At 35.1% G+C, this 20,134-nt stretch overlaps 1 protein-coding gene across 1 annotated transcript in view; it reads left to right on the top strand.

Annotated features, from left to right (window-relative positions):
* ELP4 (elongator acetyltransferase complex subunit 4) overlaps positions 1–20,134 on the top strand; it is a 130,637-nt gene that overhangs the window by 35,369 nt on the left and 75,134 nt on the right. The window contains exons 6-8 of the mRNA XM_010147123.1: positions 272–460; positions 14,209–14,317; positions 16,994–17,100. Of these exons, the coding sequence (XP_010145425.1) occupies positions 272–460; positions 14,209–14,317; positions 16,994–17,100 (405 nt within the window). The remainder of the gene's footprint in view (positions 1–271; positions 461–14,208; positions 14,318–16,993; positions 17,101–20,134) is intronic.

Raw genomic sequence — 20,134 nt, 5'->3', positions numbered from 1 at the left:
CACTTTCAATTTAAACCCGTTACCCCTTGTTCTGTCACTACAGGCCCTTGTAAAAAGTGCCCCTCCAGCTTCCCTGTAGGCCCCTTCAGGCACTGGAAGGTGCTATAAGGTCTCCCCGGAGCCTTCTCTTCTCCAGGATGAACAAGCCCAATTCTCTCAGCCTTTCATCATAGGAGAGATGCTCCAAAACTTATTACATGACATTTTCCTCTTAATGTTTAAAAAATAACAAGTGCCTTTTTTTCTTTTTTTTTTTTTCCACCTCCAATAGAAAAAACAGAATAATATTTTGCGGATAGGAATTCAGAGCCTGGGTTCCATATTGTGGGGTGATGACATTTGTAGCAGTGATACTCCTGAAGATATTCATAGCCTTACAAAATTTCTGTATGTTCTCCGTGGCCTCCTCAGAAAATCTCTGTCAGCCTGCATCATCACAATGCCCTCTCACCTTATCCAGGTAGGAATGCTGTCTTTGCTGTATGTCATAGCTGACACATCAGTTAGCAAAAATTTAAAGTTTGTGATAAGAAAATAAATGCTATTTTGGACATTTTGAAAACTGTTTGAAGGGTAAAGTTAAAACATAATTTCATGTTTCATGTAGGGTTTCTATACTTCCCTAAGTTCTGAAAATCTGTCAAAATTTCAGAAACTATAAAAAAACAAAGAGAATCCTGCTAGTAATCACTTTCTGAATTTTATTTTTTTTACAACAGCCCTATGCGCTTTTCCACTGCCATCAGAACGCTGTTTAGAGTTTAATACAAGACATTTCAGTTCACTGTCTGCATCTGTCAGGCTCATTATGATGATGTGTGATGTTGTTTTTAAAGCCAGGAATTGAAACACACAGCTTTACTCTTTACTTCTAATATCCTCTTGTGTTGGGACCAGGAACAAACCAGTTATGGTATCAAAGTAATTTTCCCAACTGCAAAATCAGAAGCTGCTGACAGCTGATAACACAACGTTGTATGAATATTCCTCTTGAGGTGCAAACCTCTGTCTCCTTACTTAGCTATTATTAAATATTAGATGGCAGTTTGCCTTCAAAAAGGTTGATAGGTGAACTTTATTGCAATGAATAGAATTTGTGAATGTAAAGCTAACAACCTTCTTTTTACACATTGGAATTACCTGTCCGTAGTTGGGAGATACAGTAGGCTTCATTGTATTCTTTTTTTATATATTCTGTCAATGAAAGGTGAGATCCTATTTTAGCCTAGAAGCATCTCTAAGAAACAAACTGAAAGATGAAAGTTTTTTGTTTGTTGCAAACTTACCTGGGAAATTGATTTTGTGTTTATGAATTCCATATAAATCAATCTGTATGGAGTTAGGATTGAAATTCTGTCTCATTTTTTTAATTAGCTGAGTTTTTATTTTTAAAATAATTGTTTTACAATAAGTACTAGAATATTCTGAATTAAAAAAAAAGGAAACATTATTTCGAGAATCTTTTCTTAGCAGCCTTAAACAAATGAGCGCATTATATTTTTTTAAATTGTTAAACTTCATGTACCCTTCCTTAAGCACTAAACCATGGAGAAAACTGTCATTAGGAGGAGCAAAGCTGCTGAGGGTTCCTTATACCCCACATTACTCAGTTCCCAGAGCCCTGCTGTGTAGTTGTTCCACTCTCCAAGAAGCCTGTTAAAGAGCCCCTGAGAGCATGTGTACAGCCCTCCATGTTAATAGTTAATTGGTGAGGATGGCAAGATGAGAGGACAGCCGAACATGTGGTCTCTCAGGCTCAAGCCGTAGACAGACCTTTAGTTATAATAACAGCAGCTGCTCACATTCTCACAACCCAGCTACTCACCATTCTGTTGCTGAGGTTTCTCGCTGGATTAAAAAAGTAAAGAAAATATCTTTTCTTTCCAAGAGAATGAGAGAGGGATTTTTGTTTTCCAAGTGCATTTCTGTAGATGTATTTAATTTCATCGGCGGAAGTTCTAGCATATGTTTTCTCTGAATCTTAAAGTCAGTACACTGAAGGCATAGAAAATGCACAGTTTTTCACAAGATGTAGTAAATTCCACATTTATTCCCTGAACTACTGTTTCTGTGTTGCCTTTTGCCTCCCAACTAGATTAGATGATCTGCAAGTAAATTCCTCACATGAATAATTTCCATGAAGATAAATACAAGTTCAAAATCCCACTTTAATCAAGTTTTTGTCTGCATAACATATACAGAAAAATAGTTTCATTTTACCTGCTTTGTCTTGAAAAAAAATTATTTTTAGTAGTGACTGATACCATATCTTGTCTCAGTCAGCCCCCAGTACTAGTTACTCCAGTGAAGAACAAATAAAACTTACACTTGGTAGTACTGATTTTCAACAGAAACAATGTCTTTCCAACCCAGACTAGTTATATTTTTATATGTAGTATATGAATAATGCATATATATATATGGAATTGTACATAGTTTGAGATTGGTTTCTTTTACATATTTTGCCAAATGCTTCACATGTTGTACTGTGACAGGGGGTTTCACAAATTGAATCTGCCTGGTTTCTTTCTTTTCCAGAAAGTTTAATTTTACCTTTTTCATAAATTATATCTTTGTTCGTGGCTGATGAGACAATAATATGAGGCTCCCTATTTTATCTTTTCTGTATTCTGCTTGTTTTCCTTTTTTTCCTCATGCTGCCTCCTTAATCTGCTTTGGAACAGTCACATTTCTTTTAGTCATAGCTTACTTTGTTACAGTAACATAATACAATGATGCTCTTATTGTTTGTTCAGTTTTCCTACATTCTGATGTCGGCTTGGTCTCTGATGACTACTGAACATTAAGCAGTGATTTTGTTCTTGATGCTTTTCTGCTCTGTGGTACTCATCCACCAATGTGGCTCTTTCATTATTCTAGCTATTCATTGTCTTGGATTTAATAACTTTGAATTATGTTTTTCCAAATATGATGCTCATTCACCCAGTTTGATGGGACACTGAATGTCTTCAGTCTTCTGGTAAAAGACACAAATTTACAAAACATCTGTTTGTGTACAGAGTTTTTTCAGAATAATTTAAAGAAATTGTAGTCCCCTAAAGAACACAGATTCTTTGTGTTTAATTGAGAAAATTCTAGTGCAAACAATGCATGAAGAAAAAAGAAAATTCTCTTTTCTCAACCACAAAAGTAGGAATACATTATTCTGGGAGAGGATTTCAAGAAAATGACACTAAAAACTTATCCAATTATGAATTTTATTCAGATGATGTGTGACAAGTTTTACTTGATTGATATTTTCTGCTGATTGAACATACTCTTATCTTACACTGTCTGTCAGGTAATAAATATTGAGATACTTACGAGTATGATTAAAATAGTTGATGGAAGGTTATTTTTCAAGTCTTTCTACTGCTTTCTGAAAATGCATTGTGCCTATGAAATCAGATGGTGCATTTGAAAAGGGAAAATTACTTCCACTTTTAAAATCTAGCATTGATCAAGGACTGAAGACTGAAAAGGGATTTCAGTTGTCGTTACACTTTCCAAATTGAAGTAATATTGTAAAAACAAGTAAGGGCTCTTTCTGTATGATACTCTGTGTGGCTTAGTACCTAATGTAAAAAAACCCCCAACCTTCTTGTGCTACAGAGTGTGATTCGAGGGACTTCATCGCCAGTGTTTTATACTTGCGAAAGCCCTATATTAGAATTAAAGTATTCTCCTGTTGTATTTTATTATTTTTCTTTAATTACTAGAAATAATTGGTAAATCCAAGAACATCCCTGCCCCAAAATACTGAATAATGTTCATCATTCTGTTCCTGTTCTTCCCAATTTTTTATCACTTAAGTGATATTTTTTTAAGTAGATAATTATTTTTGCTGGGAGGAAGGGTAACACTTTTATTAAAGCCCTCCTTTATTTTCAACTTGAAGCTGTATTACTGGTAAGGACTAACAACCATATTAGTCAGCATGTACCAAGGGAAATTAATTGACTAATGAAAAGTCAGTATGAATAAGTCCTGTTACAGAACCTGTCCTTAGAGTCTCAAGTTCTGTTTAGCAAGGTATTTTCATTATTTCATCCAGTATGTTAAAAAATTAATTTCCTACAATATTAATGTTTTGCTGCTTTGAATTCACTGAAGTGCATATGTTACTGTATGTTAGGGTGTAGAAAAATTCAGAAACAAAGCTTTTCACATCCATAGCCTTTTGTGTTCACACTGAGTAATTTAGCAGCTAAACTCGAAGTCAAGCAACAGAGTGCTTTAGAATCCATTGCTAATAGAGGATTATAAGATGAGAACTCCTATAGCTTGTGAATTTTTCGCAGTTTGAAATCTTTATTCCTATGACAAGAGCTAAGAGTGATTGTCTGCCTTAGAACTCTAACTTCTGAGAATTCAGAAGTGTAAAATGTGGAATTACCTTTGAATGTATTTGATGCTGCACACAAATTTGAACTGAGATCAAATGTCATGTAGTTTTTATATCATAGTTAAGCAAACTTTCAAAATTCTCTGCAAAATAGAAACTATGAAGATGAAATGGTCTTTATAGTTTTCTATATTGAGGGGTTTTTTACTTGCTTTTTAATGTTGCATGGAGCTTTTTGTTGAAAGTGAGAAATACAGTTCAGCAAGTGTACAAAGAAATACTGAAAGTCATGACAGGCATTCTTGGGTTATCCACATAGTTTTCAGGTATGAATATTCTAGTTTGGATATTCTAGACATCCATAAAAGCGTCTTTAAAACTGTAATAGAGAGTTCAGAGAGGTATACAATTCAAAATTTAAATTGTGTGCGTAATTTTGGTTTCTATTTCAATTATTTCTACTATAATTGATAGTATTTGCTAATCAAGTTGCAGAAGAAATAAGGTAGATTTTATTGTTTTGTAAAATAAGTTCATGGTTGCCAACAGGCTGTGTTCAAGCTCTACCACTTCTGATTTGGTAACAGCCGCCCCTTTCAAAACTGACTACAATATACATCAGAGGCATGTTTTTGTACCCACATGTGAATTGCCTTTGACTTAGCTGTATTATGATGAACAGTCACATTGTATATTAAAATTACATGCCCAAAACAGTATTCTCATTTTAATACATTTTACTTTTTAGGACATTACACATCCCTGTCACCATCTTATCAACACACTGTCTTTTAATCAAAAAAATCACTTTTCCAAAATGAATATGTTAAACTTTAAAAGTTAATGAGTGTATGTAACATTGCAATTTTATTTTGCATTTTATCTATATAATCTGAAAATATGACTATGAAAACTTTGAAAAATTAGGTAACATTTAGAACTAAATCTTTCAACTGCAATATTAGACCTAAACAGTTAAATATCCCATCACAGTATGGAGATAGTCATCTGTTCAAGCATATGGAATCTTTTGGCTACTGGACTAAGTAGTTAATATAATGCCCAGTGTCCAGACATGGACACAACTGTTATGGAAGCAGAAGGGAAGAGGCTCATGTATTGAGCCTATTTGGACACTGATAAGTTAAGATTAGAGGAGTGACTTTAAATAATGCAGAACAAAGTAGTTATCTGCTTTAGGCAAGTAATTCTGTTAGAAAATGGGAGATAGTACTGTTTCTCTGAAGTAATACTATATTTTTCACACAAGAAGAAATACAAGTTCTTGAAAAAAATGTCCTGTGAACCTAGCATTAAATATGGGCTTTATCTGTTGTCTATTGTATTTCAGAACAAAGAACAATAATTTTGTGTAAAACTATTCTATATTTAAATTACTGCATATGTATTTCCCATCTCAAATGGTTTTCAAATAGCTGAATAACGCATTTCTATGTAGTGTTTGCTTAGAAAGATTTTATATGAACTTTTGGTATACTTTAAAAACCTTGAAGTTTCAGAATCTAATTTTACATCTTTTTGTTTAGACCTGCTTGATTAATTACAATATAATCATAATAAAAAGGAATACTGCATCTTTAATGATGTTTTTGTGCCTGTGTAGTTAAGCTTTAATGCTAGGGGGGGGAAAAAAAAAAAAAAAAGAAAGATTAAATTAGCCTTGTAACCTCTTTCTCTTCCAGACTGATGATGGAAAATAAAAGCTCTTAGCCACAGAATGTAACACTTAGAATTAATATTTAATTAGACCAGCAAATTGTACACCGTGGCTGAAAGCTTCCAAAGAGTTGTTAGTGCCACAATTGACCTACAAGTTTAATAATAACTCACTTCTAGGAGCAAGTGCCAGTTCAGCATAGTGGAGCCACTGTAAGAAAGTCCTGTGAGATTAAAATCAGCAAACCAAATGGCAGGCGAGGATTCCTGGGATGGAGCCTTCTGGAAAGCTGGGAGCTGGAGTAGCTTTTCAGCCAGGACTCAGATGAGAACAGTGGGCAAAAAAAGCTGATCCCTCCTGTTCTGGGAGCTTCTGGTTGTAGGCCAAAATCCTAGAACAGATTTTTTCTAAATGTTCTTACTGCAGCTATTAATTTATATCACAAATCAAGTACTGAATGACTTATCTTCATCTTTTAATTAACTTTTAATACAAACATTATCACTGAATTCCCTGGTCATGAATTTTACTCATGGAAGAATGGAGCTTTTTCGGTATGACATGTAATTTCATATGTTTGTGTTACAGAATGTTTCATTTTATAGTATCTTATTGCTACATAAAAGGGTTCTTGTTACAGTGTGATGTGATGAGCAATTTATTGTAATATTATGAAATATTTAAGTTAAATACAAAATGTGTATACTTTGTAAAATACAGTATTTTGAAGGTTAAATAGCTTAATCTTGCCTTTCATTTTGTGAACAATTAAAATCTAAACCAAATAACTCTGCCATTAGATAACCATCTAAGGCTTAATTCTGTGGCAAATTATTCTAGTGAAATAGGGCAACATAAGTTCAAAAATGTGCAAACACACAGCAACAGACTGAGGAAGGAACATTCTGCATTATTTATTGGCTAGATCCTAAATAATTAAAGAAATGCCTACTCATTAGTTAAAAATTAAAGCAGATGAGAGCCTTGCCAGCAGAGGGAGTAGTCATGTCTTTCCTTAGTTTCCCATCGTTTCCAGCCTACCCATCATTTCCACCCTACCTTTTCTTATTGCCCAGCCAGTCTCCCATCTGGACCTAGCCTTGCCAGCCTGCTCCTGGTGACAGCCTATAATTTTATACTGAATAAGGGATTAGGTTTTTAAATGATTTTATATTTCTGTATCTTGCCACTTGATTACGAACATCAGCTAGATGTTCCTTTTGGGTTTTGCCTACTATTAATTGAAATAAGAGGGGGGGATCTTTTTGGTCGCCTGTGAATAAAATGTGATTCGCTGTTTAAAGAATGTAAGTTGCAGCAATAGTTAGCCTTTCTGAATTGGTAGACAAATTAATTTTTTTTTTCAGACAAAATGGCAACAAAAGGCACTCCTAAACCTTTTTCTTACAATGGATAATTCCCAGTGGCTTTTTAGGATTTTAGTTAAGATAATTGGTCTCAAATACATGAATTTCAGCAGGGTTTTTATGGGTCTCAAGGTTTTGTAATATCACTGTCATTCCTGCGGTCTGCTTTTGCATCTGTATTTTATGCTACACTGTGACCAACTTGGAGAATTGAATATTTTATGGGTTTATTTATGTAAGCAAATTGTTCAAATGGTCATTGTGATATTAAAGACTATTGTGCATTTTTCCATATAAGTGCTTTTACAACAATGAGACGGTCTCACTAATGAGGACTAGATAGTGTTCAGGGGAGATGCTGGATTCATCTCAGACCAGATTTCTTCCCAGGTCCTCACCCTTCACTGGAGAAGAGCTTGATCAGGTTTATTTCATGTACCCACTACAGCAGGACTGCTGAAGAGCCCTGCACCCCAGAACCATTCATAGCCACATGCAGCCTGTGCTTTCAGCTAGTGAATGCTGAGGAAGGAGTAGTCAGAAGAGAAAACCACTGAACAGGGATTCAGCAAAGAAAGTGTCACCCTTTAATACCCTGGACATCTGTCACTGCTTTCAAACCGATAATAATGAGATTTTCAGCACCCAGATTTTTAGGCCTTGACTCCCTTCATGATACCACCAAATATTTTCCTGGTACTCCAAAGCCATAGGTGTAGCCTCCTACCCCAAGCCTCAAATAGAAGGGGCTTCAAGAAAAGGCTGAGTTCGGTTCCCAGCTTGCTGTTGACTGGCTTTGACTTTAGACAACTCACATGACATCTTTGTGGTTGTTACATGACTTGTAAATGAGGAATGCAGCACTTGCTTGTCTTTTGTAAAGCACTTTGAGATCAGCAGATGGAAAGTTTGACTTAAACTACGTAGTCTTTGTTCTCACTTTCATTTTTGTAGGCCTCAGCAGCAACTGTTACTGACTTGCTTGTTTTATCTATATTGAGTCATCACTCATTTCATGTTGGCCCTCAGGTTTTTCCTCTGATGGCAAAGCAGACATGCTTTTTATTTTGTGGGGTACCAAGGTTTGCTGTCATTAGATTCCTTTATAGCGCAAGCAATAGGTACGTGCAGGCCATCCATCTTCAGTGAAGTTCCAAAGATTTATTTTTTTTTTAAGTGTGTGATACTTAGCTTTTATTTCCTGACTGATTATTTTATGTGAAAATTTATCCAGAATTTTTTAATTGGATACTGTGTCATCACCTTCATCTGATCTATTTGATAGTAGCATTGGAGAGTTCCCGTAGCGGTTTAGTTATAAGGAAACCATGGATCAAATGTGTTGAGTTTTTAAGAAATAAAACCACTAGTTCTAACTAGTTTCACAGTTGAAAGACTCAAGTTTATATAGACTGTCAGTACTAATATTATTAAAAGTAACTTTAAGAGAACAACCAACATCTGGAATTAATACGTCATGTAACATATTGGCTCACAAATGCTTTGTTACTCCCTTCCCCATTTTTACAAGTATGTTGTTTGTGATTCCCCGCTTATGTCTTTGCTACGTGTCCTTTCTTTGCTTCTGTAACTTGTATAAAATTATTCCAAAATACTATCCATCACTTGAAATTAGCTAATGTAATACAGGATGCATATAAACAAATGAACCAAAATCAGTGCTGCTCTGATTTCATTCAAATGAATGGGTATTTATACTTAACTTCTATTATAGTCAGTATGGTTCTTCAAAGGTAAAAGAAGATGCCTAATCAGTCAATCCCTGAATGTGGATTTCTCATCACTGAAGGCATTGTAGTTTGTAGAAGATCCTTGAAGTATATTTCTAGGATATCTGTCTTCCAGAAAGGATATCACATTTGTATTCAGTTTTCTTGTGATATTGATACAGATTTCTACATGCCAAAACTTGTTAATGTACTGTTGCTCGTTTTATATTCCAGTGGTCTGAGTGTATATTCATTTTAGAGCCAAAATTCATTAGTAGATTTGGTGTGTGCAAGTGCTGAGTGCAGTGCTAATCAGCTTGGAGTCAGAATAAGTATAGAATTTTATACTTTACAGTCTTTGTTAATTACTGATGTAACACCTTTTGGCAGAGCAGTTATTAATCTTTTATTTTTGGGATTTGTGAATAATGAAAAAGTGCACAAACTGTCTCTCTCTATAAAACTAGTATAAGGACCTAACATCTAACTTCTTTTACCAAATAAAATCTGTGGGTAATTCTGTGATTTTCTGAGCGGTAATTATTGACAAATAGTGATAAATATTTAAGCCATGTTTCTTAATAATGTATCTTTTCAATTTAAAATCCTTTGGAGATTAAGTAGTAAAGATGAGGTAAATATTTGTATTTTGTGAAGTCATTACCATCTCAGAAAATATCAAGAATCATTTAATCTATTGAATATCCAACCAATGTTTCATTATAGTCCAATGTGTCTGCCTGTGTTACAGTACTAAGCTTACTTCAGCTCTGTGACAGAACGTAGCAGAGACAAAATAAGAGACAACCAATTTTTGAGCCTTTTTTTTAAAATTCACACTACAAAATTTGCTGGAAGTTCATCAGCTTCATATTACTTTCCGTGCACTCGCTCTCTGGGTGTTGATTATTGAGACCTTCTTTCAAATTAGGTGTCAGGATTACTGGACTCACCTGTTGGTAGCAACAGAAAGTGTTGCCTACAATTACAATTTTACCTGGCCTTGGGGAAAGTATCTGAATTCACCTCTAACTTTTGTCCTGTCATATGTAATGTATGCAGCTCACCGTTTAAACTGGGTTTTGTCTCAGCGCTTACAGTTGGTTTTAAGTAGGTTTTTTTAGTAAGGAACCCTATTCTAGGACTCAGTGTATTAACTTTTAATTAAAATGTTTTAAAATAAAATCAGTGGTGGGATTAGATTACCAGAATGTAAAGGTACAGAAGCCATATACAGCCCCTACCAAAATACATGCCTAATGTCTCTTTGAAAAGAGGTGTAGTCTTGGAATACCTTATTTTTACTTCAATGTATGAATCCGTATTAAAATTATGTTAAAAGTATTGATCAGAATACAAATGCAAATATATGAAGCCCTTGGGATTCAAGACCTTCAGGTATCTATACAGGTGCTAGTTGGATCTTATTGTAGGTCTTTAACGTGTCTCTTATTTTCCTTATAAATTTTGAGGTTGTTGTTTGTACATGTACTGTGTAGAAAAGTTGAAGCCATTCTAAGAAAATTTTCTATTCTTTGACTGTACTTAATGCTTCACAATTGACTGAGAATTTCAATATTTTTATTACATAAGTTTTGTGAGCTTTTTAATTTCTTTAGAAACTGACAAAATAAAAAATGGGAGGACATATCTCTGGGTGTTAGAACAATTTTGACAGGAAATCAGATGAGAAGTAGAAATTAGAGCAGAGTAGAAGCGACACTTTTTTTTTTTCTTAATAAGGAATGCAGATGAACCAAGATTGATTTGATTAATAGTAGTAATGATAAAGTTGTGGTACATTAAGAACTCAATCCAGTAGAAACACACCGTATTAATTTCAGTATTTAAGTTTAAGCATACGGGCTGTGCATATATTTGTGTTGGTAGAATACCATGCTGTATACTCAGACACAAGAAGATGATACATTTTGAACTGCTTTATTTGTAAATAAGGATTTTTAAGGACACACAAATAATTACTCAAAGCTATGTAGATTATGCAAATAAATTAGCAGGACAAAGCAATCTTTTTCCATAATTGCTCTTCCCAAAAGCTGGTTAAACACATATGTACAGTTCCCATTTACATGTCCAACTAGCTACATGGATTTTCTTGAGAGGTTGTTTTGCAAGTACACTTTGGTTGAGCCCAAATATTGCAAATTTGTGCTTAAAAGATAATGTTTGTCTAAAGCAGTGAGCACAAAGTAAGATATAGAATGGATGCCCAGCCCAGCCTGCACAACAGGATTGCTACCATGTTGTTAGAATAATTACATTTTGGCTGAACTAACTAATTTAGAAAAACTGCAGTACATCTAGCAAGACTGAAAACTTTCCAGAACTGGGTTGGGGTTTTTTTTATTTTTTTCATGTAATTTAAAACAATACCTCTTGTAGCTTTCCCTGAATCTCCCCATTCCTGGCTTCCCTCCTAACCATGTCCTGGCTCACCTCCAGAGCTGCCAAGTTTATGCCAGAAGCAGGAGGTAGATTTGTATGGGGCTGGAGGAAGATCTGGAGCTCTGTTAAATTTTCAAGCCCAGATGGGGCAGCATGATTTGTGTGTTTATGTCAGTATGCCATACATCACAACTATTTGTGTGCTGACGTCAGCTTTGATTGGACATTAGTGTGCTGAACACTGCAAACTAGAAAATACAGGATAGATACAGATCTATGGCAACAATGCCACATAAGCAAATGTCTGTTTGGTGTGGCGATTCACTGTGCAAAATAATTCCTAAGATACACTGCATTAAGCCAGTAAAATATTTTGACATACTTTAAAAACAAAAACAAAAGCAACATGAGCAAACAGTCTACACTTTAAGAAAACAAACCTGTTCAGAAGAGTTGAAACCAACATACTGAAGTATGTATCATTAGGCAAATACTGAATTGCTATCCATCACTTTAATCTTTCCAGAATTAAGACCAAATAGGAAAGATGCTTTTCTTGTGATTTGCAGGACTCTTAATGACGAGGATATCTTGCTGATGGTAGAACATCTTTCTAGCCACTGTTTTTGTAACTCATTGTTACAAAAAAAAACCAAGGAAAAATGGACAGCAAACGTTTTTTTCCAATGATAGAATATTTTTTTCTATGCTAAGAGTTCAGGTTAGCTTCCAGAAATCATCACTGTTTATTTATTTGTATAACAGTCTTATATTTCTTGCTTATACAAATAACATCCAGCAGCCTGCTGAAGAACTGGGAAAATACGGTAAGTTCTGGTCTGTGGATTTATGGAAGTCACTGGCTACTTCAGATCTATATTTACACCATCTTCATGCGATTGACCCTGTAGAATAATGTGACCAAAAGTTTTCATTGAAATATGGTATGTTGTCTCTCTTTTCCTAGTAGAGGAAATAATTTGCAAGTCAGCTTTAACATTTCGGGGGTTGGATAGAATAAGGAAGTTTAGGGATTGATGTGTAGGCAGTGTTCTTTTACCTCAGATGGCTGATGTTGTTCCTCAGAAAGGAAATTTGTAGTATAACACTATTTTGTCATTATCCATCATTAGACTTTGTTGGTAAAATCGAAGTTCCCTGGGGATAGATCGTTTTGGCCTGTGCACAAGTAGCAGCTTTGAAAAGAGACCAGTCCCCAGGATTTGATGCCATCTGGCCCATAAGGTGGGAAGGGAGGGGGGTGTAAAGGTACCATGGGATCTCAGTGGATTTAGGCCTTGTAACCTGAGCAGATTGGGCTGTGCAGGACAGGCCCCAAGTTACTTTAGGTAGCAGTCAAAAAACAGAGTTCAGATTATTCTTTGATGAGAGTAGGAAATGTTCACCTTTCACAACTGCCTTGTAGGCTTCCCTGTGGCTAGGAAATGTGCTGTTATTAAAAATGTGAGATCATGAAAGCAATTGGTGTATTGTTCACCATTTTAATAAATCTGTACGTCAGTGTAATGTATAAACTTTACCAACATGTCTAGGGATGTTTCCCTTCTCTTTTCTCCTAATTACTTTGTAAATTGTTATTATCCAATAGTTTACCAATATTTAAATTGACATTTCATAATAAGTGCTGGTCATAGAGTTAATGAAAGAGATGCAGAATGTACAAAATGCTTTAAAATTAATAAAAGATACAAAACCATGACTTGGAGCTACAGAGATAATTCTTTATACTTGGAATGGATATTTTGAGACCATTAGTCTGGATACTCTTGGAGGTATCATGAGTATAGCACCTACAGCCATCAAGAGCAATAGTATGCCACCTGTCCGGACAACTTTAAGATAACCACTTTTTATCTTAAAGAAATATTTTGCTTTTTAGCACAGATTTGTGGTTGGTTGGGGTTTTTTTCAGCTCGTTAAATACTAACATCATCAAAGTATTTAAGAACATCTTATCGTGAGTTACCTCTGAAGATCTCTGTTCTGACCTTTGAATGTTGCTTTCTGCTATATAAAATTAAGTGAAGAAAACTATGCAGAAAACAGCTCATTTAAGGCACCTGACAGTATGTTGTTGCACAAGACATAAAGGCAACACTTATAATTCACAAACCTATTAAGAAATGGTAATGCAACTTGAAGCTTTAGATTCCTGTGGTTTATAGAGAAGAAATTTTATAAAGAAAAATACTGGAGAAAATGCTTTGGTTTTCCATGTTCTGTGATGACCAAACTGAATAATTGTATGGGTTGTGCTTCCTCAGAATATTAGAGGTGATATGCCTAAGTTTATTAAAAAGCAAGGTTTTCAGAACACAAAAGTTGGGCATCTGACTCATAGTAGTAGGCAGTGAGAGGTGCTTAACTGCCACATAACTTGCAAATATCTCTGGTGTGATCAAATGCTTATGAATATTTGTGAAAATATTAATTTAATGCTGAGTTACCCCTCTTATGGTTTCTGTTTGTCAAAGGTATGTTTTCTTTAGACAGAAATTTCAAGCCCTTTTTTTATTTAAAGAAAAAAGCCCTCAAATGTAATTTCTAAGTATTGATGATTTTTTTCTACAGTTTGTCATTGAGAAGACCAAGCCTTACTCTATAGGCATTAATTACCTTTTTCATCACATAGGATGTGTATTTTGTTTCCATGTCTTACAGAATAAAGCAATTATGGAACGTGTAACAAACTTGTCAGATATAGTAGTTGGTCTTGAATCATTTATTGGCTCTGAGAGAGAAACCAATCCATTATACAAGGATTACCACGGTAAGTTCCATCTTTAGCAATGCAAAAAGTCTGCCCTGAGTGTTTCTAGGGCACTTAGTGGCTTACCCTCCAATTGGGTATCCGCTATAAAGTAGCATTTGATTTCATTTTAGAATATACCTCTTAAATGTTTCTCCTTGCTAACCAGTCTTGAGTTAGGAAAATTTTCAGTAAAGTGCATTAAGGCTGCAAAGGAAACATGGCAACTCCTTGCATGTTGTCAAGCCGTATTACGGAGTCATGGCTCAATCAGATGTACATCTCAACAGGCAGGCTTTGGGGAATTCACATGCAGAGGAGGCTTGGCAATCATCTGACCAGCGAGCTGAACTTCTCATGAAATCAATACTTTTGATCTGCCAAGTTTTAAATAGAGAACACGGGAAAACATACATTACATTAAGGTGAATAAACTGCTAAATGATATGCTATATAAACTTTATCTAAAAAGCAATGTTTTATTTTTCAGCTGTAAGTTACGGCAGTTACGCATTTAAAGAAATGCATGTGGATATGTGTGGCATGTAAAATATGAAACTCATTTTGGTAAAAAGGCACGTAGCCTTTCAAGTGATTTATCTTCAAAATGTGTAATGGTTTTTAATCTTGTGCTTTGTTTCCCAAAGATTTTGTTAGCTGTGCAGTGGAACTCTTTAAATTTTAAAAGCTTAGATTAGAAGTTACGCATAGCCAAAGCAGTGAATGACAAACAGTTTTAGCTAATCGGGAGCGGTGCTCGGAGTGTGCATAAATTACAGCTATTATTATTGTGATACTACTGTAGTTCCATGGAAACCTTTAGTTGGAAGTAAACTGCTTATCTGAAACCTGCTGTAAACATAGGAGGATGTGGCAGTGTTTTCCATAGCAGAATATGTAGAAAAAGAAGCAAAGATGGTGTTGAGACACCACTGTGTGTATGCAGGCTGTAATTAATAAATCAGAGAAAAATCTTTTTGACTAAGAAACTAGTGCGTGTTTCATTATCTGAAAAAAGGTTAATTAAAAAGAAACCATGAACAAAAGGTAGAACAATTTGCCTAATTATTTTTCCAATAGTATAATCGTAATGCGGCATTTGTTTATGCTAACATAATTCTGTCATTTTGATACTCCTTTGCCCAGTACTCAACAGATCCTTTAAGACAATGTGTGGTTTAGCAGTGATTTCCTGTAAAAATGGGTACTAAATCATTTTTGGTACTACTTAATAAAAATTATATGCCAAAACATAGCTTTTGAGGTTAAGACAACCTTAATTTAACAGTCTAAAGTAGGTATTTTCAATGGTTTTAACTTTGTGGATTCTTTTTCCTTAAGAATGTATTTTAAGGTGGTTTATTTACTGCAGATGATGGAAGATCTTGACATTGCTGAGGAGGAGTTTGATTAAATTATTGCATTATGTATTGAGCCCTGCATTAATAATTTTATTAAGCCGCCTGCAAAGTTAGGTGGCTGAAAAGCGAATAAAATAATAAAAGAATTATATAGATGATCCTTAAATAAATTTTTTAGAATACTGTATAAAGGCAACCCTGTTATACCTGCTGTTCCTATGTATAATAATTACAAACAAATAATTCTTCTGTGTCAGCAGAGTGTAGGCAGGGATGGAACGTTTCAAAATGTAAGAATATTTTTCTAATATTATTGAGGATTTTTGTAATTAGTGCCCATGAAAACTATGCTTTTAAAAATACTTCAATTTTAGGAAGCTTTATTCTTCCTTTTAAAAGAATAAAGAAAACCCTGAAAAAATACTTGCCTAATTTTAAATTAGGGGTTTAGTGTTTGGGGGTTTCTCTCTCACAGCGGCCGGTTTTTACGGGGGTGTCTTTTCTAAATGTTCAGTATTTCCATTTAGGCGCTGGCTTTATGAGTAGCAAATATAGGCCAGTAATTGAGAAGCCCTGTAGAATTTTCCTGGTTTTCAGATGTAGAAAATCACCCTTAGGTTGTTCAGAAACTATATTAGGCTGCACAAAAACCATCCAGCGTCCTTGTCAGAAAAAATCAGCTTGAGCCGCAGCTGACAGAATGCAGAGCTTGCAGTGCACCTAGTACTGTTAAAAACATCTGAACAGCTGTATAAGCCTCTTACATGAAGAAAATTGCTTTCTCCGGGATGGCATAAGGGTTAAAATTTATCAAAAAGCGTGATCTAAATCAGTATTTTGCAGGAACTTTTTTAAAGTCATTTTCAGGGTGCAGGACGAGGTACTTCTCATTAGGGCTTCAGTGGTTATCAGTAACCCGTAAGCCTTGTTTTGCTGGCTGCTTACTGGTGCATTTAATAAAATAAAGATCACTCAGTGGTGCCGTGGGCAGCATGCAAGGTGATAGCCATATTTGCTTACTGTAAATACAAGAGAAAATCACACACAAACCGGCTGTAGTTTTGACAGTATTAAGATCCCTCTTTACATCTGTACTTCTGTACCAAAGTGCAATTAGTTTTCCTCGCACAAGGATTTCTGTTTATCTTATTCTGCTTGATTACTTGAGTATAATCACACCGTTTGCTTCATTGCTCCTGGTAGTAAGCTCCAGTTTAAAAAGGGGAGGATGAGTGTGTGTAAATATACAGAATTCTGCTGTAAGACTCTAATTTATGCATCCGGATGACAGCGTTTTCTTAATTTTTTTCCCTCCTTTACTCTTTCTTTCCACAAGGTTTGGTTCATGTACGTCAGATTCCTCGGCTTAATAGCTTGATCTGTGATGTATCAGACACGAAGGACCTTGCTTTTAGATTAAAAAGGAAGCTGTTCACCATTGAGGTAAGAGAAACAGTTTTGTTTCACTATTTAGAACCCAAAAGGTGGAGCTAATCCCATCTCTTATGTTTCGTTTTGTGAAATACATGAAATATGCATCAGATGTTGTAAATTCATTTCATTCTAATTTTGCTGTTCAGAGCGGTTTTATAAAATATTGTAATACGCCTTCTAATTAAAAATGTCTCATTTGCTGCACTAAATCGGTCCGTTATAAATAGTTTATTTTGGTTTAAAATGTACATAGAAAGTAGGCCACAACCTTCAATAACAAAGCATGACATGTTTCTAAGGATGTCAGGAGCATATTTAATTAAATGTTAATGACTTGCTCTTACTTGTGTTAGTGGGTGGGAAAGTAGCTACATGTTATTACCCCAGTAGAGGGATTTTAATGTATAATGCTGCCTAAAATTGTGTGTGGTATGAGGGATAAGTGTCCTTATCAGTATTCAGAAACCATTTTCTTTGCATTACTGAAATCACCTTTCGCTCTTTTATGTCATTTTAAACACAGTATCATTTACACTAATGTCCTTAAGTAAATTTCCTACTAAATTTAAACTTTTTTCTGTGACCTTTATGCAGACAGTCCTGATAGAAGGCAGTAATACAAAAGATGTATTTCATTTTAATCTTGCTAAAGAGCAAATGAACATAGCACTATTAAGCAATTAGAGCTGATGTATTTATTAACCAAGTAATGCTTAGAGATGGGAGATGGCTTTCAGGGTGATGTGATAGTCATCGGTACAGTCTGGGCCAATTTTTTTTTAACAAAGACATAAAACAGCCAAGCATCCCTGACAAACCATTTTGTTTAATCTCTTTTCAAATGAAAAGCTCTTAAGCAGGCCACTTGTCTTAACTGCTTGAAACCATAAAAAGAGAGAATTGCCACCAATAAATTAGCATATTTTTTACTCCATCACCAAATGATGGTCAATGTGGCTTGGCACTGCTTTGGTGTTTGGGACTTCACCCTTAAGTGACCACTTTGGCCCTTATTTGACCCTCTGCCCTTTTTAGCTGGCCACTTGATAAGGTAACTTAAGGGTTCTCTCTCTGCACTGCCCCCTCCCCTTCACAATTGCAAGTAGCCCTAACCTATAAATCATTGAAAGGGCCCTATCAAGTGACAAATTAAGGTGCCCTCCTCCTAATTAATGGTCATCAATGTCTTTAATTATCTAATCCTATTGAGAGTAGTTAATAGTTAATCAGGCAGCCAGTTCTTCATGCAGGTCATCTCTGCGTGAGTGCTAGAAGTTTCTCAACTAGAGGTATCCTCTTCAGAAGCCACTTAAAGGCAAATATGTGAAGGAGGGCTTTTTTCCCAAATACCTTCCTTTATAATGTTTCTCACTTTCTGGAGAATGTGGTTAATGAAACCAGGCACTGTGAGGTATTAAACCATTTTAACAACTGCTTTTGAGCAGTACATTAGAAACAAAAACCTTAATAGTCTGTGGTTGGTTTTAAAATACAAATGTTCTTACTGTTTTCAGAAGTGCAGAGAAGCGTGCACCCTCATTTCACAGCATAGTAAATTCACATTTATTATAGCTATGAATTAGAATATTTTCAGGTTTTTTTCCTCACTGTGAATCCTGATTCAGAACATAATTTTTTCCATCAGACGTATTTGGGCTTCTGATTTGGAATGTAATTTGGAAGGGGGGGTGGGAACTTAGTGGGAGGCTCTGTAAAAAGAACTGAATTAGCCATGGAGCAGAAGCAGTGGAAATAGGGGTGTAGTGGAACTCTTGAAACAACCTGTTACCCTAGACACATATGGATGACCCACTTGTGTAATTTCTCCCTTCACTGCTCAGCTGCAGCCCCTTTTGAATAACTTCAGGTTTTGTTAGAGATACGCTTTCTGTAAGCTGAACTGACACAAACTAGTCCTTTCTGAACATGTTAGAACCCTGTCCTACTGTGATCTTCCTGTACACATTTCACTAATCTATAATACATATGCTTTTTTTCCTCATACTGTTAGGACTACAGCTAGGCTGAGTAGAGCAATGAGGTCAGTAAGAAAATGGGAGCAAGGGAAAATTGAATTAAGAAAGGATGTGAATACAGCTTTCAAAAATGGGTTTCTGCAGTTACAATGTGATGAGTCAGCAGTCAGGTTTGGTTCTGGTGGTAAAAACATAAAGCAGCACAGCAGTGTGTTACAAGCAACAGTGTGCTTTATACAGAGTACTGCTAAGTTTATGACTTCTTTAGGATGTAGCTCAAATATGAAATGAAAATGTATTTTGAGTGTGTTACCATTTTTTGAAAGCTTCTGCTTAGTTATGTACACAATTTAGGGTAAAACTATTGACCTCTACTTGAAATGCCACTTTCAAATGAAATTGCATAAAAAAAGTTAGAAATATGTAACGTATGACTTCTGGCAAAATTTCTCCAAAAAGGTTTTTCATCACTAGACCATCCGCTTTTTACAGTTTAAAATAAGGGCATGGGACGTGCATTTTCTCATTGCTGGATTGCTCACCAGTTAAATAACTCTTTATGGTTTGGCCTTCATCAGTAAAAACCTTAAATGTCAAATCAGTTTTATTAGCCTGCAGTTTTGTGGGAGAGACTCCACCTCTTTGTAGTCTGCAGAATCATTTAACTGTTTCAGTCTTCCTTGTATCTTCGTTGTCAAAGTAAGATTGATTGAAATGTATTCTAAAGGATTTTTTTTAAATTCAAGATGAAAATGGTTTTTAATGAATATTGATGAGTATTCATTTTCCATTTGTAAATTATGAGGCAAACCCTTTCCAGGAAAACTTAAATGTTTATGGCAAAAGGTGCAGTGGCTATATCAAGCTTTCCCAAATCTTCACACCTTAGTTACTAGCAATATATTATTATATACAATATTATCACAGATCTATCTTGTGTGCATACCACTTTAAAGGACACAATTTTGAAGTTAGCCTGTCTAATCCTATTTCTTCCCACTTTGGAATCTTAATTAGAAGGAGATAAAAACCATCATTTGACTAAATTATTGTCTTGAATCTGTAGC

This window comes from Eurypyga helias, unplaced genomic scaffold (genome assembly GCF_000690775.1).
Source record: "Eurypyga helias isolate BGI_N326 unplaced genomic scaffold, ASM69077v1 scaffold7012, whole genome shotgun sequence".
Lineage (NCBI taxonomy): Eukaryota > Metazoa > Chordata > Aves > Eurypygiformes > Eurypygidae > Eurypyga > Eurypyga helias.
Note: the sequence above shows the minus strand (reverse complement) of the source record. Positions and strands in the feature narration are given on the sequence as shown.